Raw genomic sequence first — 25,525 nt, 5'->3', positions numbered from 1 at the left:
ACTATTTTATAAAAACAAAGCCTCTCGTTTACCAATTATATTGGAAATATCCTAAATTGGCAGTTACATGATTTATAATACTGCTGCTAAGTTGCTTCAGTCATGTCTGACTCTGTGTGACCTCATAGACGGCAGCCTACCAGGCTCCCCGTCCCTGGGATTCTCCAGACAAGAACACTGGAGTGGGTTGCCATTTCCTTCTCCAGTGCATGAAAGTGAAAAGTGAAAGTGAAGTCGCTCAGTCGTATCCGACTCTTAGTGACCCCATGGACTGCAGCCCACCAGGCCCCTCCGTCCATGGGATTTTCCAGGCAAGAGTACTGGAGTGGGGTGCCATTGCCTTCTCCATTATAATACTGAGGTATAAAAATATATAAACCAAACAAAAATATGCTCTGTCCTCTAGACTATTTTAGTTGAAATATTATTTATATATCAATAACTATTTTAATATGTATATATTATTTATCAAAACTAAACTTTTGTTATTGTTTTCCATATTATTGATAAGAAACCTGAATTGTTTTTGCTGTCCTTAAATTGTAGCTTTCACATCATTTTTCCCATCTTAAAATGCATATTCATCTGTTTATTGTTTCCTCATTTTATCTTAGTTTTACACTGTTGTCCCTTTTATATATGTGTATACCTGAAAGTAGAAATTTCCCTATATAAATCCTTTTGTTAAACTTCTGAACCCGAGGTTCTTTTCTATGTCAAATGAATTTCTTATTTTTAAATCTAAAGATAATTTTCATTCATTTCCTCAAATATACTCAGAAGAATAGCTATCCAGTATTCTACTTATTTAGAAAAACATAAATAAAAATCCTTTAAGTATGTCTGGCTGAATGTGCTCCCAGGCTAAGAGGCTGACTTAAAACTTTTTACCTACTCCTTCCCTATTCACTGTTGTTTGCACTTAGAATGCTTTCTCCATTTCCTTTTAAAAATTCTATAGTTTATTACACGTATTAATCTAAAAAGTGTCTGACAGGTTCAGTGATAATGAAAGAATGCTCATCAGAGAAACTGAAATAATGCTCTGTTATTGGTTAGTATATTATTGTAAGATTGCTGTTTTTCGAATCTTCACAGTGACTGAAATGTTGCTTTTATGACTTTTTAGAAACCACTATTTTATACTAAATGTGCTATGTTCTGATATTTTTTCCCCTAGGAACTTTTAGATTTGGGTGAACCAGCCATACACTATATGCAAACCTATATAAAATATACTATGTGTATAGGATAAAAGATGAAAAGGTGCCATTTCTTCCTGAAAGTATACTCTATGATTATATTAATTCAGATTTGAAATTTATATAAATAACTGGAGAGGAAAAAAATGACAATACCATTAAATCCAGCCCATGACACTCTTCTGTTTTAAAAGTTTCTTAAATCCTAGCTAGCCATGTCTGTTAACTGTTATTCAATCACTAATCTTTTCTCGCCATTTTGGGTAGTATAAACAGAATCCAGAGGATCAGTTATAATACTCATTGCCATTTTATGTTTCCTTTATACTAAAGACATATTATTTTACTAGGCTTTAATTTAAAATTTCAAAAATTGTTTCTATTTTTAGAACTAAAGATAACAGAATTTAAAGTTCTTTGATATAAATATTTCAAAAATAGTGAAAGAATCTCCTTTATGCAAGTGGCTACCACTTATCTTCTAACTAGAATAGAGTTGTCTTTTTTGTTGCTAAAATTGCAAGTTTTCCCAGAGAGCTGCTGCTTTCATACTCCCAAGTCTACTAGTTCTTAGCTAAACTGCATTATAAATTGCAAGAACACTTGTAGGCACACCTTATATTTCATTATACTATGTAGTTTAAACATGTTATATAATATCCCTTTAATACTAACATAGATTTTAAACAATAAAAAAATGAAACTAATCAGCAACAAATGGAGATTTAAGGATTGAAGAGATGGTAAGCATAATGATTAAGAAGTCAGATTGTTTTGTTGCCAAGACAGTGACTTTATTTAGCCTTGCTTTCTCATCTGCTAAACTGACTATAATAATAACTACTTCAGAAAGTTGTTAAAAAGATGCATGAAATAATGAGGTATTTAGCATTGTGCAGGACACATGGTAGGTGCTCTGTAGTGTTGATGTTAACTTTCAATAATAAAGAATGTATTTTCTTAGTATATTATAGTTAATTTTCTTTCTCTGGGATACACTATTAGGTAGCAATAGATAATACTGTGTGTTAATATGATGGCATAATATTACAATTTCACTGAAGGGAAAAATTAACTTTTTACAAGAACGTGTAGGGCATCATGCTAAGTGACATAAGTCAGATGGAGAAAGACAAATACTTTAGATGTCACTTACATGTGGAATCTAAAATCTACAACAAACTAGTGTCAACTGAATAAAATGCAAAACCTAAAAGTTGAGAATTCTGTTTTATTCGGTGGACTGTCTGAGAACTCAGGTCCTATAGGCAGCCTCTCAAATAGTTCTGAGGGACAGCTCCCAAGAGGTTAGGGAGTAATCAGGGTATATATGGGTTTTTGCAACAAGGACTAGGGAACATCAAAAGATCGCCGTTAATTAAAGAAAACCAAACATCTCAAGTTAACGAAATTAGTACTTGCCCATGTATGGGAAGATGCAGGAGTCTGGGCTCACTGAAATTAATTCTTTTGATACACACCTTAGCCAGCACCCTCTTCTTTCCCATCCTGAGTCTCCTCGGGGTGCACCTTTGAGGGTGGCTGCAGTGGCTAAGGGCTTTGTGGCCTCTGCATCCTTTGTTTGTGGATATGGCAGACAGTATTTTTTCATTCACACTACTGAATATAACAAAAAAGAAACCAAATAACAGATATATAGAGAACAAAGTAGTGGTTACCACTGGGGAAGGGAAGAGAAATCTAGGGGTGGCGAGTGGGAGATACGAACTGTTAGGTGTAAACTAGGCTCAAGGACCTGTGGTACAACATGGGAAATCTAGCCAATATTTTATAATAACTGTAAGTGGAAAATGACCCTTAAAATTATTTTAAAAAAGAAAAAGAAGTTCTAAACCCTACTTCAAATTCAGTAAATAAGTAAACAAATAAAAATAACTTCCTTGGAACTTTACTGTAGTACCCTTAATGTGGCTTCCTGCAGTGGCTTGATGTATGACAGTAATGAGTGTAGAATTAGCATATGAAACCAAGCCATTCTGTATCCTTTCTAATTGGCTTATTGAACCAAGTGCCAAATGCTACAATATAAGGATTCTAGTACATTATCTCTCAAACAGGGAGCAAGGTTCTAGCCAAGTTTCTTTTCTAAGTCTGTTATTTTTTCCAAAGTTTTTAATCTGTTAAATCCTGATAGCTTTGCTAGTAAAGTCAATGTTTTACTCATCTTTCATATTTCCAGCAGACCTAGAACATAGCAGGCATTTGACAAATAAAATTACTCAGTAGAGAAATCTGAAAAAAATGATTTGCAACTTAATATGGTAGATTTAATTGGTATTTTTTTTTTTTTGTAAAAACACCTACAATGTAGTTTTTCTTCTTTTCCTCCTACCCCACTTCTGAGTGCTTCCAGTGCTTGAATAGGAGAGCTACTGTTGCTCATTGCTGTTACATGAGGCCTTGAGTGTTGCAGTACACACATGTTGAGCCATTTTTATATATTCTTTACCTTCCTATTTATTTCCAGATTATAATGCAATTCAAGTATTCTGTATAGAAACCCTTCATATTAACATTGTTATCCATCCTGCCCCCCGCCACTTGAGATAGAGAAAAAATAAGAATGAAAATGAAACCACTTAAGGAAGGAAAGGAATAATTAAAAGATTTAAATCTGCCCTAGTTGCTTTTCTTCCCATCGAACAGTAGCAATTTGAACCATAGACATTTTTGTAAAGGGCTGCCATTCTGTCTTTTTCCTTGTGGCTGCTGATGAATATTTTCAAAAGAAATTTAAAAAACAAAAAACACAGAAACTACCATCCCAGGATGGGCTACATAATATGTGAGACCCAGTGCAAAGTGAAAATATGAAGCTCCTTGTTCAAAAAGAATTAAGAATGCCAAAATGGCACCAGCAGCGGGTAATACTAAACGCAGGTCCTTGTGCACAAGTCATATGCCCATGACGCTCGCCCTGTGCAGTTCCCTATAGTTCTGAGAGATAGTCTTCCTGTTGGCACTTTGCTTTGCAGCTTCAGGGTAAATACCTACACTGTATCTCTTGAAAGCATTGAAACTTGAATATCAGAGAGAGTAAAGAGGTTTGAACTTCCCATTATGACCATTCACTGTGATTACTGGTGATTGTAATATCATTAGCAAGGCCATGGAGTTAAGAATAATAAGATAATTCATCCCATGAGTGAGAATCGAGCCCTTTGAGCTTACAGAAAGCAACAAAGGAAGAATAAACATTTATTTGATGTCTTCTTTGGATAGAAACGATATTCAGTTCAGTTCAGTTCAGTTGCTCAGTCATGTCCGACTCTTTGCGACCTCATGAATTGCAGCACGCCAGGTTTCCCTGTCCATCACCAACTCCCGGAGTTCACCCAAACTCATGTCCATTGAGTCAGTGATGCCATCCAGCCATCTCATCCTCTGTCGTCCCCTTCTCCTCCTGCCCCCAATCCCTCCCAGCATCAGAGTCTTTTCCAATGAGTCAACTCTTCGCATGAGATGGCCAAAGTACTGGAGTTTCAGGTTTATCATCAGTCCTTCCAAAGAAATCCCAGGGCTGATCTCCTTCAGAATGGACAGGTTGGATCTCCTTGCAGTCCAAGGGACTCTCAAGAGTCTTCTCCAACACCACAGTTCAAAAGCATCAATTCTTCAGCGCTCAGCTTTCTTCACAATCCAACTTTCACATCCATACATGACCGCTGGAAAAACCATAGCCTTGTCTAGACGGACCTCTGTTGGCAAAGTAGTGTCTCTGCTTCTGAATATGCTGTCTAGGTTGGTCATAATGGAAAAAGCAAGAGAGTTCCAGAAAAACATCTATTTCTGCTTTATTGTCTATGCCAAAGCCTTTGTGTGGATCACAATAAACTGTGGAAAATTCTGGAAGAGATGGGAATACCAGACCACCTGACCTGCCTCTTTAGAAACCTATATGCAGATCAGGAAGCAACAGTTAGAACTGGACATGGAACAACAGACTGGTTCCAAATAGGAAAAGGAGTATGTCAAGGCTGTATATTGTCACCCTGCTTATGTAACTTATATGCAGATTACATCATGAGAAACGCTGGACTGGAAGAAGCACAAGCTGGAATCAAGATTGCCGGGAGAAATATCAATAACCTCAGATATGCAAATGATACCACCCTTATGGCAGAAGGTGAAGAGGAACTAAAAAGTCTCTTGATAAAAGTGAAAGAGGAGAGTGAAAAAGTTTGCTTAAAGCTCAACATTCAGAAAACTAAGATCATGGCATCTGGTCCCATCACTTCATGGGAAATAGATGGGGAAACAGTGGAAACAGTGTCAGACTTTATTTTTCTGGGCTCCAAAATCACTGCAGATGGTGACTGCAGCCATGAAATTAGAAGACGCTTACTCCTTGGAAGGAAAGTTATGACCAACGTAGAAACCATATTAGACTTCTAAAATATATATTCGTTATCCTGATTTGTCGTGTAAAATATATAAATAATTTTTATTACCTAATTTTTTACATGTGTAAACTGAACTTCAAGGATATAAGATAACTTGCTCACAGACACACAGCAAGTAACTGGCAGTGTGGTGATTGCCTACATCTCTTCATACCAAGCTGATGCTTTCCATGCTGTCCACGGTCTGTCCTTAGGGGTTGATAGCCACAGTAAACGTGCAGCCATGAAAAGCAGATGCAAAGGGCAAGGCTGCAGTAAGGGGGAGAAATTTAGCCATGCAGTTTCTGTGGGGTGAGAAAGCTGAACCAAGCAGAGACGGAGGTCATGGACCATGTATAGAATGCAGCAAATAAAGAGCCCTGAGGGAACTGACTCCCTTAAGTAGAGTAATGAAGTAGTCACAGAACAAATGTAACGTGTTGGAAATGGATAGAAGGTATGAATAGATTTATCCTAATTTAAGCAATAATTTTGTGTCTTCAGTCAACAACAACAAATGTTCTAGGATCTGTCTCCCAGGGGTAGGGGAGGAAGAGAAGTCAGAGATGAGTAGGACATGGTCCCAACCTTAGAGGGCTTCTGAATGAAGTTACACAATTTCAGACAGTTCATAGAACTTTGAAAAAGCAGGTTTGAGGGAGTGCCAAACTTTGCCTGGAGGAAGGGGGTACTTTACAGAAAGGTAACTTTAGAGGAGTTCACCAAGCCGATTTGGGAGATTCATTTTCCCTGGATTTTGGCTGGATTTTTTTTTTAACTTTTCTGATCATGAAGTAGAAAATCTTGAAGGTTTTTGAAGTTGTTGAATTCTCTTCCATCCAGTGGCTGGTATCAAGAAGTGTTCAGGTTATTAAGATTGTTTTGAAACAATCATTTCATTTTAGATCTGATGAATCAAATAATAGAAACAAAGCATAACCATAACTTTCTTGAATATTTTGATGTATGCATTCATGCTAAGTTGCTTCAGTTGAGTCCAACTCTTTGCAAGCCCATGGACTGTAGCCCTGGCTCCCCTGTCCATGGGATTCTCCAAGCAAGAATACTGCAGTGGGTTGCCATTTCTTTCTCCAGGAGATCTTCCAATTTTGATGTGGGTTCTTATAATTTAGATATAGATGTGTTTTGTGTGTGTGTGTATTTCTTAACCTGAATGAATATCTTTTTAATACAGATTTTATAAAATAAAATGCCAAGGACCTCCTTCTATTTTTTCTTTTTCCTTGTAAAAGATATTACAATAAAAAGTAATTTATATGTTATTTACAACATGTGTTGACCATAATTTTTTGTTTGTTTGTTTTCAGTGTAAAACTCTTTCTGGAGTCTGTGACCACATCATATCCCTGTCATCAGATCCTCTAGTTTCACAGTCTGCCCACCTTGAAGTGATTCAGCTGGCAAACATCAAACCAAGTGAAGGGCTGGTAAGAGAAACCATATTTATCAAAGCTGCTGCTGCTGTCACTTCAGTCGTGTCCGACTCTGTGCGACCCCATAGACGGCAGCCCACCAGGCTCCCCTGTCCCTGGGGTTCTCCAGGCAAGAACACTGGAGTGGGTTGCCATTTCCTTCTCCAACGCATGAAAGTGAAAAGTGAAAGTGAAGTCGCTCAGTTGTGTCTGACTCTTGGCGACCCCATGGACTGCAGCCTACCAGGCTCCTCCATCCATGGCATTTTCCAGGCAAGAGTACTGGAGTGGGGTGCCATTGCCTTCTCCTTATCAAAGCTACCATCCATCAACAGACAGCTAATAGTATGGGTGGGCAGCTCCCAAATATGAGAATCCATTAATTTTAACAGAGTGAATAGTTTTTTGTTTTTTTTTTCCATAGAGGAATTGAAGTGGTGGGAGATAGTCATGATAAAAAGTTTTATAAAGATAAAAGAAAATGAAAGAAAATTTAAAATAGTGATTTCTGAATTAGCCTGTTTACTTTGGTAAATAAATTAGCTTTAGTTACATTTTTAACCCTTATCAAAGTTCCTTAGAATAACAGGAAATTTAAGAATTTTGTAATAAAAACCACAGTGTTATCTGCTGATGCAAATAGGTGTTTTGTTTATTTTGCTTTTGTTTGTTTGTTTTAATAGGTCTCTCTTCCCTTAGGTTATATATGCTAAATAAACCTGATATTCTTTATAATTCACATCTTTTCTTTCTTTTAAGGGTGAGTAAGCAGGTAAATATCGCTAAAACTAGGCTAACATCTATGAGATATATTTTTTATTATGTCATAATAAAGATAATCTTGTATATTTTGTTCACCTGATTAAAAATTGTATTGATTCTAAATTTAACCCAAGGGATACCTTGTCTTTTAATGAGCCTCTAGAAAGAAAGCATATAATATTACTATTAATAAGTGAGAGATGAAAAACAAAACAAAACAACAACAACAAAAAAAACAAGAAACTGGAGAATATCTTGCCTACTACACAACTATTTCATGATAGTTTGGTGCTACAGTGTTTCTACTCTCCTAAAGGTGAATTTTCCAAGAATACTAATAAGGATATTTTAGAAAATAGAAATCTTAAAAACTACTGTTAACAGTGTAATTCAGATAATATATTCTTATAGATCCCTGTGCAGGTTTAACTTTTTATGTGACCTTCCTTTTTCGATTGAATATGTGTGTGTGATGTATGCATGTGTGTATATATATATATAACTGTTTCTGGGAGCAGTGCCTTCATTGGTCACCAGTGATTTTTTTTGGCTTGAAGTCCTGTTTTCTATAGAGCAACTTTTCTCTGGATACTTAACAAATTACTTTTGGGTAATCATAGTTCCCTGTCTTTTTGTGGCTTGTATCTGTATTTTCCCAGAAAGATGGAAATCAGCATCTCAGATATAGCCAAAGTATGTCATCATTGTAACCTATAAGTGTTATTAGTTATATTTTGATTAGTTTTAGAATTTATTTTAATGTTTATAAACTTATTTGAAGTAATATTTATGATTTTAATTCTTACTTTTCCTTTTAGTTATGTTTTACAAAGTCCAGTTTTATTTAAAGCATCTTTCTACCTGTAGTATTAAAGATTTTCCTTTCTTTAAAATCTCCCCTTTTAGTAGTTCTAAAGGAAAGAAAGTTCTTTAAGCATGATTTGCACTGTGAGAAATTATGAACTGCTACTATGTAATATTAGACTAGGAGACAGAAAACCTGAATACAAAACACTTCCATAAAATAGAGCTGTGCGTGGGATATGGGAGGGGTGAGGAAGTAAATTAAACCTCCTTGGCCGTGATATTTTCATCTGTAGAATGTGAGGGGCAGGAAGGGATGGACTAGATCCTCTTTAAAGCTCCCTGTAGCTCTATGAATTTGCAGTTCTGAGGACAGTATTGTTCTGAGTAAAAAGCCTGATTTTTCCCTCTAATTTCCACTGAAATAATGAGGTGAAAATAACAATGTGAAGTGAGTGAACACATTGCTCATTTATGGACTTGATGAAACCTTGATTTTTATTTTCAATGATGGTATAACCCTGGACAGGTCTTTTAAAATTTCAAGTATGTAGAGCTGGATGTGCTCTTTGGAATAGTCATGAACTTAAAATGCCAAGAACCAGGTTCAGTTATTCTGGAAGAGAGCTGGTAGAGAAGAGGAAGAAGTGAGTACCTACCATTTACCAGGTATCATCCTCACAACTCTGTAGAATAGGTATTAATTTTCTCATTTTAGAAAATGGTATCACAGATCCTCACCAGTTTGCCCTGTATGACATTAAGGTAACATACAACAGAGGCAGAGATTAAATCCAGGTAAATCTAAATGAGGTGCAATTTACCAGTTTGTTCCCTTATCCCACAGTTAAACTTGGGGTGGCTAAAAGGAAGTACGAGAAGTTTAGGAGGATGACTTTAAAATTAGAACTACTTAGAGGAATCCATTTAAAAGGGTAATGAGCAGTATTTCATTGGGAAAATATTTCCAAGGGACAAAAAGAAAAAGCTAACATGTTGAATATTAATAAAAGTATATGTAAAACCATTTCATATGATTCATGTTAAAGGGGAGATGACTAAATAAAAATCTTATATAACTTTACTCAAGGTATCATTTTAAAAATGAATCACTTGATTTAAGTTTAGTCAGTCATGTTTGAAATAGATTTGAGGATTTGGGTGACATTTAGGAAGAGCTTAGCCATAGAAGTGTTTAAATGAAGGAAAGGAACAGAAAGACATGGGAGAATACCAAGCTTTAATGAAGTTTAATCAGTTTAAAACACCTGCAGATGGTCTTCTGCCTCTTTCAAAGCAGAACATCTCTCATAGGTAAAAGGTAACGGGCTTTATTCTTGCACTGATAAACTAGATAGATTGTTCATCAACTTTCTACCGAAGTAGTCAAATGTCCTAGGGTTTCTTAGTTTTGAGAGTCCTGAGCATTATAAGGAATAGTGGGCATTGTGCTTAGTAATGGTTAAAATATATCAAGCTAGCTTCTAAAACGCTTTTAAATAACAATAATTCGCAGAAAGTTAAAGGAAGGAAAATGAGAACTATTGGAATATATCAAAACTAGATCAGAGCCAAGAGATGGAAAGAACAGAGAGGAAAGGGCTTAGGGAGCAACCTTGGGGAAGCCTCTTTGCGTTAGAGAGTTCTTTTGCTGTTTAGGTGCTTGGACTCGCTCCTAAAATGCTTTAATCCATTGACTTGACTGTGAGGTTGCTTTGGCTCCATTGGTTAACCGCCATTTGAAGACAGTGAAGCAAATGTCATTTTGGCAAGCTGAACAGAAGACAGGGAGCTGTTGGAGTCAGCTCCAGAATTAATTAATTGCTTTAAAAAAAAAAAAAAAAGGGAAGGAAGAATGAAGATTTTGATGAAATTTTGATGTTTGGCAAAACTAATACAATTATGTAAGGTTTAAACATAAAATAAAATTAATTTTAAAAAAAAAAAAATAAAAATATTCTTAAAAAAAATAATAAAATATTCTTAATATAGAAAAAAAAAAAAAAGGAAAACCAGATTTGTCCCAGAAAAAGAGCCATTTGAATTACATGTCCTCCTGCTGTTTGACCCTTTCTGAGAGGTGACCAGGTGATCAGATGTATTTCTATGAACTCTTCATTATTCAGATGATTAGTCTGAAACTCATCCAAGTAACTCGTTTCTTCTCTTACTTTCTGTTTGTGCTTGACTTTTGGCCATTTTCCTCGTTAGTACCACCAGAAAGATTAAAAAGCTGAAGAAGTCAGTCTTGATTATGAAAAGCAGTTACAACGAATGGTTTGTTGCATAAAGCATAATATCTTCATTCTATGTGGCATTTTAAAAATATGTTTTATTTCTGTTTTATTGCTCATAACTATGAAGTTGCTGAAACTGAACTCTGTATACATAGCTAGATCCTTATTTATTTAAGCATTTTAAAAATTTATTTTGTCCATCTAAAAAAATTAGCTTTAATATAAATTATACATTTAATTATGTATAATGATGAAATTCTCTTCCTATAACTAATTGATAACTTGCTTTAGCTTACAATTGCCATTTTAAAAGTTCCTGGTATGTGTAGTAATTGCATACAGATTTCATTTCCTGAGTCATAACTAGATTATCTCCATGAGTTCTTATTATCCTGATGAATATAATGACTTTTCTAAATATTTATTTTAGGAGACTAGACTTTCTCTATGACCTAATCATTTAAGAAATTAAATTATATAGAGCTCTTGTCAAACACCTTAATTCATAATCAGTAATGCACTGTTGAAAGAAGTGTGGAGAGAAATATAATCAACTTTTACTTGCAGTTGTCAGAAGAGATGGGTGATTAAAATAAATTTGTAAAAGGTCAAACCCAGTTATTCTTTTATAACCACATTGAACTTAGTATATATGTGCTAGAGAGGTCTTCGTCTTTTTAGAATGGATGTTAAACAGTGAATGTTTGACTCAGTATCTACAATTTCCAAATATCCTGTTCTAATAAGGAAAGTGAAGGTGGACAACCCTTCTGTTAATAAATCTGTAAATTAGGAGCCTCATGGTTGAGAGTATCATCTGGGCTCGAAACACAGCTTCACCTCCTTTGGCAGACCTGCCCAGTCTATCAGTAACTCAGTTTCCTTATTTCTGAAACAGAGATAATCACAGTGTGTACCACACAGACTATTGTAAATAAATGTCAAAACACTAACACAATTCTTAGCAGATTGTAACAAGTAGCTGTTAGTGATGATAGTGATAGATAATGATGAGTGATGATTGTTGTGTATGTCCAAGTTATATATTGATATATTGTTTTATTTCACTGTTTTTTTTCCACTTAATCCTCTCACAATCCTTCTATGTTAAAAAACTAAAACAAAATTTAGTGTTTAGCTCTTACAAATGTACTTTAAAAATCCTTTATTAATTTGATGTTATTTGGTTAACTCCCATGAGGATAATGATTGCAAGAATCTTGTCCTGTTCTAAGTAGTGCTGTTGTATTAAAGTGAAAGAAAGTGAAGTCGTTCAGTCGTGTCCGACTCTTAGCGACCCCATGGACTACAGCTGTTGTATTACCTTCCAATAAATAATGGGATTAAATAAAGTATGTTCAGCTCAATTCCAGAAAAATAAATGACCCAATCAAAAAATGGGCCAAAGAACTAAATAGACATTTCTCCAAAGAAGACATACAGATGGCTAACAAACACATGAAAAGATGCTCAACATCACTCATTATCAGAGAAATGCAAATCAAAGCCACTATGAGGTACCATTTCACGCCAGTCAGAATGGCTGCGATCCAAAAGTCTACAAGCAATACATGCTGGAGAGGGTGTGGAGAAAAGGGAACCCTCTTACACTGTTGGTGGGAATGCAAACTAGTACAGCCACTATGGAGAACAGTGTGGAGATTCCTTAAAAAACTGGAAATAGAACTGCCTTATGATCCAGCAATCCCACTGCTGGGCATACACACTGAGGAAACCAGAATTGAAAGAGACACATGTACCCCAATGTTCATCGCAGCACTATTTATAATAACCAGGACATGGAAGCAACCTAGATGTCCATCAGCAGATGAATGGATAAGAAAGCAGTGGTACATATACACAATGGAGTATTACTCAGCCATTAAAAAGAATACATTTGAATCAGTTCTAATGAGGTGGATGAAACTGGAGCCTATTATACAGAGTGAAGTAAGCCAGAAGGAAAAACACCAATACAGTATACTAACGCATATATATTGAATTTAGAAAGATGGTAACAATAACCCTGTATATGAAACACCAAAAGAGACACTGATGTATAAAACAGTCTTTTAGACTCTGTGGGAGAGGGAGAGGGTGGGATGATTTGGGAGAATGGCATTGAAATATGTATAATATCATATATGAAACAAGTCGCCAGTCCAGGTTCGTTGCACGATACTGGATGCTTGGGGCTGGTGCACTGGGACGACCCAGAGGGATGGTATGGGGAGGGAGGAGGGAGGAGGGTTCAGGATGGGGAACACATGTATACCTGTGGCGGATTCATTTTGATATATGGCAAAATCAATACAATATTGTAAAGTTAAATAAAATTAAATTAAAAAGATAAATAAATAAAGTATGTTATATACTTGTCACCTGTATAAGTTTGAATATTACCATATGGTTATAGCCAAAAACTAACCAATTTCTTAATTTCTATTTGTATGTTTGTTGAGGTTAGTTATGTATTTCATATAAAATGATGAACTTTCATATAAGACATTAGAATTCACAGATAAATGAACATCTTGTAAAATTACGTTTATTTTGTTTCACATTAAGAGGAGATCCAGGCTTAAACAGTCTCTGAACTGATCAGATCAGATCAGATCAGTCGCTCAGTCGTGTCCGACTCTTTGCGACCCCATGAATTGCAGCACACCAGGCCTCCCTGTCCATCACCAACTCCCGGAGTTCACTGAGACTCACGTCCATCGAGTCAGTGATGCCATCCAGCCATCTCATCCTCTGTCGTCCCCTTCTCCTCTTGCCCCCAATCCCTCCCAGCATCAGAGTCTTTTCCAATGAGTCAACTCTTCGCATGAGGTGGCCAAAGTACTGGAGTTTCAGCTTTAGCATCATTCCTTCCAAAGAAATCCCAGGGCTAATCTCCTTCAGAATGGACTGGTTGGATCTCCTTGCAGTCCAAGGGACTCTCAAGAGTCTTCTCCAACACCACAGTTCAAAAGCATCAATTCTTTGGCGCTCAGCCTTCTTCACAGTCCAATTCTCACATCCATACATGACCACAGGAAAAACCATAGCCTTGACTAGACGGACCTTTGTTGGCAAAGTCATGTCTCTGCTTTTGAATATGCTGTCTAGGTTGGTCATAACTTTCCTTCCAAGGAGTAAGCGTCTTTTAATTTCATGGCTGCAGTCACCATCTGCAGTGATTTTGGAGCCCAGAAAAATAAAGTCTGACACTATTTCCACTGTTTCCCCATCTATTTTCCATGAAGTGATGGGACCGGATGCCATGATCTTCGTTTTCTGAATGTTGAGCTTTAAGCCAACTTTTTCACTCTCCACTTTCACTTTCATCAAGAGGCTTTTGAGTTCCTCTTCACTTTCTGCCATAAGGGTGGTGTCATCTGCTTATCTGAGGTTATTGATATTTCTCCCGGCAATCTTGATTCCAGCTTGTGTTTCTTCCAGTCCAGCGTTTTTCATGATGTACTCTGCATATAAGTTAAATAAGCAGGGTGACAATATACAGCCTTGACATACTCCTTTTCCTATTTGGAACCAGTCTATTGTTCCATGTCCAGTTCTAACTGTTGCTTCCTGACCTGCATACCAATTTCTCAGGAGGCAGATCAGGTGGTCTCGTATTCCCATCTCTTTCAGAATTTTCCACAGTTTATTGTGATCCACACAGTCAAAGGCTTTGGCATAGTCAATAAAGCAGAAATAGATGTTTTTCTGGAACTCTCTTGCTTTTTCCATGATCCAGCGGATGTTGGCAATCTGATCTCTGGTTCCTCTGCCTTTTCTAAAACCAGGTTGAACATCAGGAAGTTCATGGTTCACGTATTGCTGATACCAACATCTTAGACATATGACATTACTGAAATGAATTTTCTGAATTAAAACCTACCCAAAGACTTCTTAATAATTCCATGCCATGAACTTATTGCTTCTTGTTTTTATTTCTTAGTTATTTTTAGTGAAAACACAAGTACATTTAGATATCAAAATATTAACATCCAGGTATAGGAAATTAACACTGCAATTTTCTACACATAATTATTTAAATGTCAGCTTTTTCTGAAATGATTGTTCTTAGTTATTAAGTCCCTTATATTTCAGGCTTCAGGTTTATTTTATAGTTAGTACTTTATAATTTTTGAAGTCAGTAGTTGAGATGCAAAGTAGTTTCAAAGTAAAACTCAGTAAATTTTTTATCTAACAGAATATTCCTTAGGAAAAAAGGCCATTCAGAGAATCATCTATTTTTTTCTGATTTATTTAAATAAAAATATTTCAGTATTTAAAATGTGAATCCTTTCTTGTAATATTTTTTCTTTTAGGGTCCTGTCACTGTGCATAACTTAAAGAAAGGTTTCATTTGTTCTTAAAACTTGAATAATTTGAAGATTTCTAGATAATATTTTATCTTTAATGAAGCTTTTTCTGAAATCACTTTGTTTAAATTGAAACAGAATTTCTTCTTTATTGGGAGAAGGGGGTGCCACACATTACCTCTAAATTAATATTATTATGATTTTAATTTTAAATATTTATTTATTTTTGGCCACACTGTGCAGCTTGTGGAATCTAATTCCCCAACCAGGGATTGAACCTGGGCCCGCAGCAGTGAGAGTGTGGAGCCCTAACCCCTGAACTACCAGGGAATTCCACCTCTTAATTATTGATAGATCATTGGATGTAATTATTAAAACTTCAGCAATAAGATTAAGATAGAATGTGTAGGATACCACAAAAGAGGAACAGAAAAAATTTTTTGTATAAACAATATTTTATCATTCTTCTGTCTCCAGTAGTTCTGTAGTGGCTCTATAGAAACCTACTTTTTATTGTGTAATATGTATCAAGTATAATAAACTAATAATATCCCAATATTTGAACTTCCCATTGTAACTTTTATTTTGCCACAGCACATGTAGTATGGATTTTGAGGAGAGTGAACTGTGTTCTTCGGGATATTGAATTACCATGATGCATTTTTTAAGTTCACTTTTCAAGTAATCATTTGATTAAGCTGAGTACAGGCTTCTTCAGGCAAACTTTAGAAGCCAGAACATTCAGATAGGAATTTCTTAAAGTTTAAAGACAGCCTTATTGAATCATGGATTCATCCCTGGGGCAATGGCAATTTTAACTTGATAGGGCAATTCGTTTTGTAAATGAGGTTATAATATCCTTGAAAATATTTCAGTTTTCATTTTTTTTCCTATGCTGTCTTTTTTTTTTTTAGGGTATGTATATTAAATCAACATATGATGGCCTCCATGTAATTACTGGAACTACAGAAAATGTAAGTATTCTAACATTTCAAATTTTGGAGTATGTTTTTTCTTTTATTGTTAACTGACTTATGGCACTTACATAATTCCGGTTGACTTTTGAGGAAATAAACAGATTAAAATATACAACTAAAAAGACATATTGAGTTAGTAAGCACTGATTTGGGGAGAATTTCAGTCATTTTTTTTGGTTGAGAATAGCTATTTATCTGAAGTAAATCAGATGTTTTGTGTTCAAAGCCAGAGATTTGTTAAGTATTTTCTGATTCATGACAAGTTATTGTGACATCTAAAAGAATCCACCTCCATCTGACAAATAGTGTAGTTTTATTAGGAAACTTAAATTGTGTAAGAAAGAAACATCAGATAAGTCAGGTTTCCTGAATACTTGAAGTATAATTGAACTTTATTCAGTGAAGGGGTAGCATGGTATAGATCAGCCCGTTTTCACAGTGAAGTCCATCCCTGGACCAGCAGCATCAGCTTCCTTTGGGACTGTCCCACCCCAGACCTACTGAATTAGCTCTGGAGACCAGTCTGTTTTTTAAGAAGAGATTCTCCTTTAACAGGTGGTTTTGACACATGCTCCACTGCAAGCAGTAGGTCAGAGTCGTTAGGCCTAAGCTGTACACCCAATTTTGATTTTGTTGGCAGTGTAATTTCTGGCGAGTCATTTACACTCTCACTGCTTTAATTTCCTCAACCATGCATGTATGCATGCTAAGTTGCTTCAGTCGTGTCCAACTCTGTGCGACCCTGTGGACAACAACCCACCAGGCTCCTCTGTCCACAGGATTCTCCAGGCAAGAATACTGGAATGGGTTGCCATTTCCTTCTCCGTCCTCAACTATAAATCGTGAATAATATATCATCTGTACTGCATACCTCACTAGGTTTTTGTGAAAATTAAATAAGATAATAAATATGAAAGACTGTACCATCTCCCAGAGTTCACTCAAACTCACGTCCATCGAGTCGGTGATGCCATCCAGCCATCTCACCCTCTGTCGTCCCCTTTTCCTCCTGCCCCCAACCCCTCCCAGCATCAGTCTTTTCCAGTGAGTCAGCTCTTCACATGAGGTAGCCAAAGTACTGGAGTTTCAGCTTTAGCATCATTCCTTCCAAAGAACACCCAGGGCTGATCTCCTTTAGAATGGACTGGTTGGATCTCCTTGCAGTCCAAGGGACTCTCAAGAGTCTTCTCCAACACCACAGTTCAAAAGCATCAATTCTTTGGTGCTCAGCTTTCTTCATAGTCCAACTCTCACATCCATACATGAACACTGGAAAAACCATAGCCTTGACTAGACGGACCTTTGTTGGCAAAGTAATGTCTCTGATGGACAGGGAGGCCTGGCATGCTGCGATTCATGGGGTTGCAAAGAGTCAGACACGACTGAGTGACTGAATTGAACTGTACTATAAAGAAAGAGCTACAGAAAGGTTAAATGATTGTGTTGAACATTAACATGATCACTGTAATAGATTTGAGTTGCATAATAAGTCATTATTTCTGCATTTGGTTGTCCCAGATTTCCATCCCACTCTCTTAAGCAGGTTTTGAGCTTCAAATATTTTTATTTTAGAAATTCTGACAAATCACGTTTATAGCATGTTCCTTCAAAGAAGACTGAGGTGAAATTAGTTAAATCTCAAGTTATTATTGTTCTCAACATTTTACCAGCGTTTTCTTTTTAAAAAGACAACATTATTTCATCTAATACGCCTATTTAACCATTTGTTGATTTTTTCCCCCTCCACTTCACTTAGTTTCTTTTGAACGGTGAAATACATTGAAGTTGCAGTTTTGTACTGGCATCTCATTGTTATTAAATATAAGAGTTAAATGAGATCAAGAATATGTTATTTGCATATTGTCAACTGTTTAACATTTTTAAATGCAGTGAGATATTTACAAACTATACTCTTGTCACTGATTGATCATTCTCATTCGTGTGTACATTCCTTTGATCATTTGTTTGATCATTTGTTCATTTAGCAGAACTCTGCTTCATGTCTGTTGTGTTCCAGACTTGAAACTAGATATTGAAAACATTTTTAAATTAAACTAACTTGCTGCCCCTAAGGCATACAAGTACAGATTTATCTGTGTAAACAGGTACTGAAATTTGCATAGATGGACAAAGGAAAGAATAGTAAATACTGCCAAATAAAAACAAGGAAGGAATCACAGAAGTGGTTATTTTGAACTAACTGTATCTTGAAGAATTGATCAAAACATATCTCTCTACATTGTATGGAGTCTGTAAAAAAAAATAAGTTGAGCACTATGCATTGTTTATATTAATTAGTAATATTTTATAAATGGATAAATGACCAAAGAAGGATTGATTCTATGAGTAGTTCAGATATAAATGATATGTTACTAGTTCATCATTTAATTCTTTTTTCTTGAAAGTATTTCACTATTTTTGGTACCCTAAATCATTTATCATTAGATCTGTGTTGAGTCTTAGTAAAGCTGCTCACTAAGTGGGTAAGTTATTTTGTTTTGCTGTACCCTAGTTTCTTAGTTTTTCCTTTGTAAAATTAGGGGTTTGGATAAACTCTCTCTAGGATACATTTTAACACTGAAAGTCTATACTTTGTATGAATTGTTTCCTTTTTCACTTCCCTGTGCAAAAAGTTGTTTCAGTTTCTTTGAATTTTATGTAGCAACTATCAAGCTCTTTTACATTATGAATTAGAGCCACTGACTTGATTTTTTTTTTCATACACTCGTTTAAAAAGATCAGTTGTAAGCCAAATAGCACAGGAACAGACTCTATAGTTACAGCTCTATTTACAGACTTTGCAGAAATGTTACATGGTCTTGTCTGATTTGGAAGGTGCTGTGAAATAAATGCTTGTTTTTTTCTTGTTGTGACACTATTCTTAGAGTTGGGTTCACATCCTAGGTAAACTACCCTCTTAATTGTGGGGCTGTGTTACTCCTTCAATAAATGGAATTGAATTCTAGCCTACTATAAATATTTTTTAAAGAAAATCCTATTCCAGTGTCTTAAAAGTAGCATTTTACTTTGCAAGTTCTATCACCATATCATCCTTCTCTTCCTTTCAATAGATATTAATGAATTGTATTACAGTATTTATAGTTGTGTTTGATAAATTAACACACATATAAATACACAAATACATTGTTTTCATAAAATACTTTTTCTGTATATTCAAAAGCCCATATGCATATTATCATTAAAATGTCTAATATACATAATAGTCATTAGAGGGAAAAATAAAGAATTGTAGAGTATTTTAAATTCTTACAGTATTAGGAAATTTCTATCTTAAATCTCAGTTTCCTAAAAACTTCAGAAAACTTGGCAATATTAGTTTACTAGTTTTTTTCTTTCTTGTTTGTTTTTGTTTTTAATCTCTTTGGGGAATAAAGAGGAAAAATGATAAAATTGTTACATCCTGTAGAAATATTGGCATTTTAGTTTATTTAATGTGGTTTTGCCAATGTATTATGCTGCATAAAACATTAGAAATAGGATTCTCTTGTAGTTAGATACTGTAAAGAATGTTATTTAATGTAACTTTGAGCTAATGGCTATCCTTTCAATTTGCTTTTCTCATTTATTCAGAATTGATGGTATTAATGATGAAATAAATTAGCGATATAATCATTAGTTGACAAAGCTTTGGTGCAGATCATAAAGATGTACTTGATAATATTTGTTTGCTGAAGTTAATGTGAATTATTTGTATTAAATGAAAAAGACCAAAGTTTTAAAAGATATGTTTTGACATATATATTTTTGAACCAGATGCCCAGTAGAACTACTGAGAGGGTTGCCTGTTTACAGTTTGCCATTATTATTTTTCCCTAATGGTCTCAGAAAGATAATGGTCTTTTACAACATAAATATCTATATATTGTCTTACATTCCTACTTTCTGTCATTAGTTTTACATAGAATACAAATAGTAGATCAAAGTATTCAGTCAGTTCACTCTCTCAGTCATGTCCTGCTCTCTGCTACGCCATGGACTGCAGCACGCCAGGCTTCCCTGTCCATCGCCAACTCCTGCAGCTTGCTCAAACTCAGGTCCATTGAGTTGGTGATGCCATGTAACCATCTCATCCTCTGTCGTCCCCTACTCATGCCTTCAATCTTTCCCAGCATCAGGGTCTTTTCCAATGAGTCGGTTCTTCACATCAGGTGGCCAAAGTATTGGAGTTTCATAGAACCGTTCAACTTCATCTTCTTCAGCATTACTGGTTGGGGCATAGGCTTAGATTACTGTGATACTGAATGGTTTGCCATGGAAACAAACAGAGATCATTCTGTCATTTTTGAGATTGCATCCAAGTACTGCATTTTGGACTCTTTTGTTGACTATGAGGGCTACTCCATTTCTTCTAAGGGATTCTTGCCCACAGTAGTAGATAAAATGGTCATCTGAATTAAATATCAAATATTAGTAACATTTTTTTAGTTTAATTTTATGAAGATTATAATTAAGCTCTTGATCTGATTTAAAGGGGTGAACTTATGGTAGTGTTTCCATAGAGAGGAAATGATTGATAAAACTTATGTTCTTTACCATTTCCTTTATGTTTAATTTAGTCACCTGCAGATCGGTGCAAGAAGATCCATGCTGGGGATGAAGTGATTCAAGTTAATCATCAGACTGTGGTATGTATAATTACCTTACAAGTCAGTGGGAGGAACTAATACAAAGATTGCTTAAGTCTTTAAAAGAATACAATGAAATTAAATGCCGGTTTGTGTACAAAATATTTAAATAGCCTTTTGAAAAATAATTGAATGACTATTTTTCTTAATTATCTTAAGAAATTTCATAAGGCATTGTTTTAAAATAACATGAGGATTTATTGGTGGTGGCTGATGTTAGATGTACAATTCTGTATGGATAATATTACCCCATGAACTGGGATGACCATTTTGGAATAGAAATTACAGTGACAGTGCATACAAATTAAAATTTTTTAGTATAACTTTTAAGTTTCATTTTAAAAAATTATCAGGTTACCTAGTAGATATGTTTTATAACACCATACATTCATTTATCTACTTTAACATTGATTTGTTCATTAAAGTATCTGGCAGATTGGTTTATTTTCATGTCATTTTTTTTTATTTTAGTAGCTGAATTGGCTGTTCATTTCCCAAAAGAGAACTATAGTTTAAGTTTTAAAACTATTGCACTTAACTGAATAAGTTCATAATTTTTTTTTTCTTTTTTTGTTCTTTGAACCTTATGATTCCCTTTCTAGGCTGAGAATGACAGTGACATTCTGTGCCTGTGGTAGATTTTCAAGGGCAATTTTTCTTAATCTTAGATTTTTTTTTTAATCTTAGATTTTTAAAATTAACATCATATGATTTTCATTTTGGACTAGTTTCTATCTAAATTGCTCTGTCTCTGCCAAAATAAAATATATGGTTTTTAAAAAGTGAAGTTAACATTAAAATAATCTGATTATTGATTTATAATCCACATTTTAAAAGAAAAACATTTTTTTTCCTGGTAAATGTTCTATTTGTTACTCACTGACTCTTCAGAGTAAGTAATTATTTCCTGCTGTACCTTTTAACTAAATTTGGTTTTGCCTATTCTAGTCATAGAAGAAAGGCTATATTTGGAGAGTAAGAAGACTCATGTGAAAAGTCTGATCTTTCTCAGTGATTCCGATATTAAGGCAGATGCTATTTTAAATTTGGTTTGAATGAGAAGTTTGTAATATCTTGGAGAGGCTCCTGAACACTGATAATTAAATTTATGATATTTCTTCAATAAGTTCATTTTCTAAGTGAATAAAAGTTAATGAAAGTATGAAAAATTTTATGTATGGGGTATAAAGTTAATACTAATTATTGTTAGCTAGTTGAGGCTAATTAATGGAGAATATTGGTAATCAACAGAGCCTTTCCACTCTGTGACAGTTTTGATGATGAGTAAGTTCTCATGACTAGAAACTATACAGTAAAAAGTGATTGTCCTGAGTAAAGTTTCTTGTCCTTTAGGATGAGGATTTGGGCAGTGGGATAAAAGAGCTGCTTAAGTAGATTGGCAGCTCCTCCTTCTGATGTTCACACTGCCTCCACTTCTACAATGTGACCTTAGCAAATATGATGTCTGTTGGATAGTTTGACCTATTTCCAGTTGGTCAATACTAAGAGGATAGAAATTAGTCTCTAATGAGAAATAAAGTTGTTAAAAGGATACTCTTTGTGGAGCAAAGATTCTCATGCCTGTTGAATATGAAAGTCTTTAAAAGACTTAAAGTGAACCAATAAAATTTATATGGATTGGTGATATTTAAATACTGTGAGAATGTGTCAACACATCTTTCTATTGCAGGAATATTCTAAAATATTAGAAACTACACAGAATGATGGTTGGAGGAACTTGCTTTCAGTTTTTGCTCTGAAATTGACCTATAGTTTTAAGTGAGTCATGATAACTATTTATCTTTTCAATAATAATAACCAGAGCCAACACTTACTGAGTTCTTACAGTGTGCCAAGCATCATGTTAAGTCCTTCACATATTTTATGTTATATACTCCTCACAATGATCCTGTGAAGAAGGTGTATATGGAGACTGAATGATTATTTAACCCACCCACAGCTCAAAGCTCACTGACTCCAAGGTCCATGCTCTTACTTCAGTTTTATTATACTCCCTCCCCAAACTCAAATTGTAAGATTATCAAACAAAAGGGGAGGAATTCCCACAATCCTGTAAGTAAATCTTAAGATTCAGGGAGAGGTTACGCAGAGCCAAGGGTAGAAAATAGAGGAAGTGAGAATTTACATAACTTGGATAGTGGTTCAGCTTAATTGAAATTAGAAATGGGGTTGAAATTTAACTTTACTGCTACATCCTCACTCACTCCTTTCCTCCAGATAGACAAGATACATAAAACACAATGCCAGGCAGGTGTTAGAAGTTCCACAGAAATTAACTTTCCAACCTCCCTTTATCTACTACAATGGTTGGGCCAACTGGAGTCCAAGTCCTTAGCAGACTGCTACTGCAACCTGCAAATTGATTTTGGATGATAATAGAGACATTGTCTGACAGGAAATTATGTTGAATTCCATCAAAGTGACCTTCCTTAATAATGTGATCAATTAGCAGATTGCCTTCTTTTTGTTCAAATTGAGCCATTTTTGTGCATGAATGGTATCTTTCATTAAATGCACCCTACTGTGTCCTCTCTTGCTATTGCCCCCATTGTGGTCTGTGCAGTGGCCTTTACTTCTTACGAGACAATATACAAAGGTGAGGGAATGGACATTATCTTAGTGTTGTTATTATAAAAGGTTTGATAGATCGATAAATTAGTTGAAACAAGTGTAAGTTATTTGTAGTCTACAGTTATCCCTTCTGTCCCTGCAATCATAACCAGGGATATTAAGGGTTTGTTATGATATATTTACATTAAAATATTGCCTAATGCTTTTAAAATACATATTTTAATCCAGTATTTAACTAATCAGAATAGTGAGATATTGCCAATATTATGCTATACCAATATAGGTTCAAGAATGAAAAGAGTAATGTTCAATTTTATGTTTTGAATGTTATTAGCTCAGTATTTTTCTATAATTATAAAATTTCCTATTGTTATAGGTAGTAATGTACAATATAAAATTTGACTACTTTTCTTATTATAAAATACCTAGAAAAGCAATGTGAAATTTTCCCCTAAGAGTATGAGAAAGTTGAATAATCACAGATGAATTCAAAAACTATTTTTGAAATTGCTAGTATGGTATATCTTCAAGATGTTCTATTAGATGTGTGTGTGTGTATTTATAGTTTTCTCTTTAAAATATATATATTTTTTTTATTTAAAAAGAAACTGGAAATTTTATGTCCTTTTTCACGTTGCTATATTCTTTATTATAAGTGGCTTTTAAGCTTTTCTAATCAACATACTTCTGTGGCTGAGAAACTGGCTGCCAGGTAGGAAGAAGAAAAAATCATGAACATCCAAGCAAAGCAGACTGAGTCCTATTGCATGTCTTCCCTGCCAGTGAAGATCCAACTCCTCAAAGGCTGCTGGAATCTCCCAAGATTTTTTCCACTTCATCTGCCACTACATTCCTCTCTGGGAGATACCTCGGCATAGTTTGAACCAGCAACTCTGCCCTCATGATGCACTTTTAACACTTTTTTTTTAGCTGATGAGTCTACTTATAGTTATTCAATCTATTTGGGCATATTCCTAATGAATCTGTTAAAATTTCATGTCTTTGCTGTTTTTGGTGTGTAAGTGTTATAAAAGTCTATCCATACTAAAAACAGATACTTTCTTCTTAGAAATATCAGTTGAAAAGAATGGGGTATGTGATGGTTGAAAAAAAATAGCAGTTGGAAAATTTTCCTTTTATTTTTTGTGTATACTAAAACATATTCACTATTTGGAAAGTCTTCTGGAACCTGGTGACTACATTATGGCAAGAAAGGGTTCAATAGATGGGGCTATAAAGCCTTCTGGAATGGAAAATAACCAGGTTGGGATAGTCAAGAAGAAGATAGCCTACAACAAACAGTCAGGATGCTTGACAGTGATCAGTGAGAGCTGGAAGACGAACACTATAAACTAGTGGGTTTTGTTACCCCCTAAATGGTAAACATTACTGAACAAGAATGCAGGTGATGTCATAGGGGGTGGGAGAAGGGAGAAGGAGATAAAGGACTATTGAGTTATCTGGAAAGGTCATTCTGACTTCATTTATGTAATTCTCAGCAGTGTCTCCTTTATTTTCTTATTCTCACTCTAGTCTCTCATTTGTGACTCTTTCTTCACCCTCTTGTTCCTTCAACAATAGGCGAGTTCGCAACAATAGGCGAGTATTGTTTGAAAGGGAAGCCAATGTAATCAGAATGGATGGAGAGTATGGTGACCCATTAAAACTCAAAAATCCCTTACCCCTGCCCTGCCCTTATCCTGTTGCCTGGAAGGAGTAGTTTATTGAGTGGATTCAGTACCACAATATTGGCTAACACCAATGTGCTTTCTCTCTTTTTTAAATATGTATAATTGTTGTCTTTATTTTTTAAGTTTTTCTTCTAACTTAGTTTTCTTTACTTGACCATCCTCATCTCTTCTCACTTGACTATTTCTCCTACATTCTTCACTGTTTTCAGTATTTTTTTTATTCTTGCCTATTTTCTTCTGTTCTCCTTTCTCAAAAGAGAAAATATTTATCTTATAATTTCTTACAACAAAAAGTATTGAAAACTCAAATGGCAGTATTTGCAGTGCACCTGCTTTCTTATCCCTGTAAACACAAGATGTTGCTGGGGTATAGAGATTAAGTATATTAGCATGGTGTTTAACATATTGCTTAATAAATGGTTATGATAATATCCTAAAATAATTCTGTTAGGATTCTAAGAAATT

The 25,525-nt window shown here is 35.0% G+C and overlaps 1 protein-coding gene across 5 annotated transcripts in view; it reads left to right on the top strand.

The window, feature by feature from the left end:
- CNKSR2 (connector enhancer of kinase suppressor of Ras 2) overlaps positions 1-25,525 on the top strand; it is a 284,773-nt gene that overhangs the window by 122,385 nt on the left and 136,863 nt on the right. For all 5 annotated transcript variants that reach the window (XM_005897733.3, XM_070365342.1, XM_005897734.3 and 2 more), the window contains exons 6-8: positions 6,934-7,053; positions 16,069-16,128; positions 20,709-20,777. In XM_005897733.3, the coding sequence (XP_005897795.1) occupies positions 6,934-7,053; positions 16,069-16,128; positions 20,709-20,777 (249 nt within the window). The remainder of the gene's footprint in view (positions 1-6,933; positions 7,054-16,068; positions 16,129-20,708; positions 20,778-25,525) is intronic.

Source organism: Bos mutus, chromosome X, assembly GCF_027580195.1.
Source record: "Bos mutus isolate GX-2022 chromosome X, NWIPB_WYAK_1.1, whole genome shotgun sequence".
NCBI classification, from domain to species: domain Eukaryota; kingdom Metazoa; phylum Chordata; class Mammalia; order Artiodactyla; family Bovidae; genus Bos; species Bos mutus.
Note: the sequence above shows the minus strand (reverse complement) of the source record. Positions and strands in the feature narration are given on the sequence as shown.